The 5,000-nt window shown below is 41.7% G+C and overlaps 1 protein-coding gene across 1 annotated transcript in view; it reads left to right on the top strand.

Annotated features, from left to right (window-relative positions):
- Nucleotides 1-1,587: 1,587 nt before the first annotated feature.
- Nucleotides 1,588-5,000, top strand: part of LOC137979016 (ryncolin-1-like) — a 4,074-nt gene continuing 661 nt past the window's right edge. Inside the window, exons 1-3 of the mRNA XM_068826167.1 lie at nucleotides 1,588-1,944; nucleotides 4,147-4,403; nucleotides 4,638-5,000. The exon at nucleotides 4,638-5,000 is cut by the window's right edge and continues 18 nt beyond it. Coding sequence (XP_068682268.1) covers nucleotides 4,175-4,403; nucleotides 4,638-5,000 — 592 coding nt within the window. The 5' untranslated portion in view covers nucleotides 1,588-1,944; nucleotides 4,147-4,174. The remainder of the gene's footprint in view (nucleotides 1,945-4,146; nucleotides 4,404-4,637) is intronic.

The raw sequence follows: 5,000 nt of genomic DNA, 5'->3' as shown, positions 1-5,000 counted from the left end.
CTCTGAAGGTTCATTTATACGGTACAATTTTTGTCGCACGCTACAAGCTTAGGACATGTCTACAACTCGTTTACGATTGTCGCGTACGCTGCAACAATTGTAAGTCATGTCCTAGGCCTCTTGTAAGCTTCACGTCGCATGCGCCAAAAATCGACCGCAACAGGTTTATTTGATACACAAAGTGGGGTTTTATCAACGGAGTTGATAATGTAAATTGGCCACCGTACATAGATTCTAAGGGCCCATTAACACGGTACGATTTTTGTCGCATGCGACAACGACTTACGTCAGGCCCACAACATGATTTACGATTGTTGCGTACGTCAGAAAAATGTCGTAGCATTTTAAAACATGTTTTAAAACGCTATGACAATCGTAAGTCATCTCTTATGGCCTGTCGTGAGCTTGTCGCATGCGACAAAAATCGCACCGTGTAAATCGGCCCTAAAAGCTGACGTTTCGACCGTTAGCCCTTCGTCAGAGCGAATCGAGGAATTGTGGGTTACGTGCAGTTTTTATAGTAGAGTAGGAGCTACGCTATTGGTGGTAACATGGCAACGTGAAAATAGGAATATATTAGTTAAATTAAAAGCGTTCGTTAATACCGTGAGGATTAAGGGTGCCGATTTGGAAGATGAATTGAATTGGGTCTGATGACCGCAACGCCTCTGATTGGTCCGCAACCAACTAACTGCAGTGAGATTATTATATGACTAGCTCCATGAGCGGGCAAGATGAACCAAATCCCCCACTGTGATTGGCTACCCGAGCGGGCAAGATGGAGCTATCTTGCCCGCTCGGGATTTCTCACTTGGTCCCGCAACTTCGTCTCGGTCTTTTCCTTTAATACAACACAGCGACGAGTAGTTTCTTTCTGTGTTTTTAATCCGACATCAACACTAACTTTGCGCGGTACTAGTATACAAGCTTTCCTAAGGGGGGTACAGTCGCTACAATATGGTCGCGGGTACACGAGACAACCCTCCCCCCGAGTTACCCACTCATTAGTTTAAAAAATTATATCAACCGTTTACATGAGGTGGGCGAGACAACTCGGGTGGGCGGGACAACTCGGGGAGGCGAGTTGTCTCGCCTCGGCAGGTAGGGTAACCCTGGCAGGTGAGACAACTTGTTCGCATGTGAACCGTTTGGCTCGACCACCCGAGACGAGACAGCAAAATAAAAATCAAGAAGCGACAATTTGGGAGCTTATACATGTTTTTAGTGTTTACTTTCTAAAGAAAAGTGTTTTCCCGCCATAATTCTCAACGCTGTCAACGGAAAATTCTCGATTCATAAACAGCCTTTATTTAAACTACATATTAATGCTGCGTTAAGATTGTCAGTCCATTTGCTGAATGTGAAAACGCAACTGTACTTAACAAAAAAGAAAGGCAAATGATGATACGCATTTTTTGAAGATGCGTCTTAAAATACATGCATAATTAAGTAAGGTCAACTTTGTCTCGCTCTCGCAATTCTCATATAAACGCTCGGTAAAGTTGTCTCGGGAAGGAGGGCTGTCTCGGGTAAGCGAGACCATATAAACAAGCCCTTAATGTCCGATTTTCCCAACAGTGTGGTGACGCCTATATCAACGAAACAAATCCTACAAATTGACGGCTTGTCACATATTGTCTCTTGCGAACGTAGGTTGGAAATGGTTGAGAAATCTTTTCAATGTGTTTCGATTCATTGTCTTTTGATAATTCCGGCTTTAGTCTGTATTTGTTTTTGGCGTGTTTGTGGTGGGGAGTCAACAGAGAAACGTTTGTATTGTGTTTCAATGAAACTGTTGCTGGTCACAAAAGCTCGAAAATTATCTTGTTCCAACGCCTCTCTCTCTCGTCCCTCTCTTATAAGAAGTTGCTTGGTATCTACAGAAAACAGGCAAAATCAAACATGTTTCTTTCATCTTTGGCGTAATGCAGATTTGTGCTTGACGTAAGCCGTTTGCTGTTTGTGTTTAGTATCGTTTGACTGATCTTTGTTTTCGACCACTTAGGCAGTCCATTACAAGTCCAATTTATCAACCCATGCATCTGCTCTATGGACTAGGGCTCGGTGCAATACAAACAGTACCACATCCAAGCTTACTTTACACACATGCCTCACAAAAAGAGGATCGACAACGAAGATAAATATCTAACCTGAACATTTCTTCACACTTCACTCTGGCTAAAAATGTTAATTACTTTTTCAAGTGTTTGACTATTCCCGAGGCCGGCAAAGCTCTCCAGAAACAGCAAATGGCCGTTTTTATACTGGAGACGCATAATTCGTCTGGGACGAACTTGGGCAAACATTTTTTCTGCGTCTATTAAATTCGTCTTGTATAAAGACGGCCACAAGACGCATTATGCGTCTGGACGAAGAATCTGTTTTAGTGCGTCTTCGAAGACGAACTAAACTGGAAAGTTCGTCCAGACGCATTATGCGTCTAGTGCCCGTCTTTATACTAGACGAATTTAACAGACGCAGAAAAAATGTTTGCCCAAGTTCGTCCAAGACGAATTATGCGTCTCCTATAGTTCGTCCCGTCTTTACACTAGACGGATAACATGAGAGACGAACAATTCGTCTGGACGGATTATGCGTCTCTAGTATAAAAACGGCCAATGGCCGTTTTTATACTTGAGACGCATAATTCGTCGCGGACGAACTTGGGCAAACATTTTTTCTACGTCCGTTAAATTCGTCTAGTATAAAGACGGGCACAAGACGCATTATGCGTCTGGACGAAGAATCTATTTTATCGTGTCTTCGAAGACGCACTAAACTGGAAAGTTCTTCCAGACGCATTATGCGTCTAGTGCCCGTCTTTATACTAGACGAATTTAACAGACGCAGAAAAAATGTTTGCCCAAGTTCGTCCAAGACGAATTATGCGTCTCATATAGTTCGTCCCGTCTTTACACTAGACGGATAACATGAGAGACACATAATTCGTCTGGACGGATTATGCGTCTCTAGTATAAAAACGGCCAATGAAGGCAAGCTTCAATGGCAAACTTGTAAGGCTCCTCCTTGCCAACGAAAAATCATTTAATTGCGCCCGCGGCCTCGTTTCCTTGTTTTATAAATTGATCTATAGCTCTAACTATGGCTGTATAAAATAGACAGATATCAATATGTTTTTTGAATTTTGCTTAACAGCAAATCTGAGCTCGAGGTTTTCCATGAGCGAGAGACTTTTTCTAATAATCTCTGATAAACAAATTTATTCCGAAGCACAAAACCCATCAATCAAAGATGAGAATAACGCAAAGTCAAATTGACTATTTCATCATCCCGTACGAGGGTTTCTCTTCGTGGCACCAACGGCCGGTTGTCTTAAAAGTTGTCAGAATCACCTAAAATGGTTTCCACAATGCTTTAAAAGCTCGTTTAGTGAGTTTGTAGCAGCCCTTCAAAATATATATCTGTTCGGATGTTCTACGGGAATTTCAGGTTGCTGTAGAACGTCCTTCATGGCTTTTTTGCCTTGTCCTGAAGTTAAAGAAATCGTGACGGGTCTGATAAAAAAAACTTTACATTAAGTAGTCGTCTTTTTTTCCCGCAAATTTTAGGGAACGTTTGCCCTTAATATGATTCTCAAAAAAACTACGGCCAAAATGATAGAAGTTATAAATCTTCAAATTTTCTTCCAGCATCACAGTTCACTCTTACTCAGCTTAGCAAAATTTAAACGTTCTTCAATGTGGTTTCGAAATTTCTACGCACTCTTCGCACTCTTCACACTCTTCATTACTTTTCTGAAATAGCTAGCAAATCTGTTCAGAAGAAATGTCCAAAATCTTACTACACCTCGAAAGTTTAAGTTCGAATATTTGAAAATGTTAACCCACCATCCTTCCGAACAGACAATTACCGAAATAATAATTACTCGTTGGGTGCCCATGTTCTTTTGCTAGAAAAATCTCATAAAATTTTGATGAACTCTCCTATTGTCAGCAGAAAGTTGTCAACTGCCTCGTCTGTGAGTCACTACAATGTGTTGTTATTTGATTGGTAGGAATCGATGATTCAGCATTCCCAAAATAGAGCGCAGGAGACAAGAAAAATCTGGTTTGGAAAGACTAAATGAACTGAACCTCAAGTCTTAGAAATCATTTTATACCCGCAGTTTTTGCTTCCACTTTACAGAAGAGTTTCCTGAAAGAACCAGTGCACAATGGCATTCCAGCTAGCTCTGCTTTTTACTGGGATTTTCGTTGGGACATTTGCCAAAACTTCTGTACAAACAACAAAAAGCCCTGGTATTAGTAAACCCCAGTGCAACGTGAATAACAACTTTTACGCCGGACCACACTGCTGTAAGAAGATCGAGCAGCAACTCACTGAGATCAAAGAAGCAATAACTGCGCTGAAAGCAAACGAATCTGGCGGCTCTCAAGACAAAGGTCTGCAGTTATACATTTTAGATACATTTACTTCGAAGACACCAGTCGGGTTAGAATTTTCACATCTGTTCCGTCGCAAAAATCAATCAAATTACGATCAATTGCTTTTGAAATATTCGCTAGCTCCGTATAGTATTTCCCTGTGTGATGTCTATTCAACTTTTTAGAGGATAGAGATAACGATGAAACCAAAACATATCTAACAGGAATTCATCCCGCTTATGTAATTTTTAGTCAACAAGAACTGCGCCGATGTTTACAATTCTGGCGAAAAGATCAGTGGTGTGTACAAAATCGATCCCGATGGTCTGGGAGAATTTGAAGTGTACTGTGATCACAAAACTGCCGGCGGAGGATGGACGGTCTTTCAAAAAAGACAAGACGGCTCCGTAGATTTCTTCCGCGCGTGGGACGCCTACAAACGAGGCTTTGGTAATCTTAACGGAGAGTTTTGGCTTGGACTGGACAAGATTCACCGCCTGACTGTAAGCAGCAGCAACAAGCTTCGCGTGGACTTGGAAGACATTCATGGAAATACAGCATTTGCCGAGTACAGTTCAGTTACAGTGGCAAGTGAGCGAGCAAAATACCAGCTGA

Source organism: Montipora foliosa, chromosome 12 (assembly GCF_036669935.1).
Source record: "Montipora foliosa isolate CH-2021 chromosome 12, ASM3666993v2, whole genome shotgun sequence".
NCBI classification, from domain to species: domain Eukaryota; kingdom Metazoa; phylum Cnidaria; class Anthozoa; order Scleractinia; family Acroporidae; genus Montipora; species Montipora foliosa.
The sequence above is the reverse complement of the archived record's forward strand: the minus strand, read 5'-3'. Positions and strand labels throughout refer to the sequence as shown.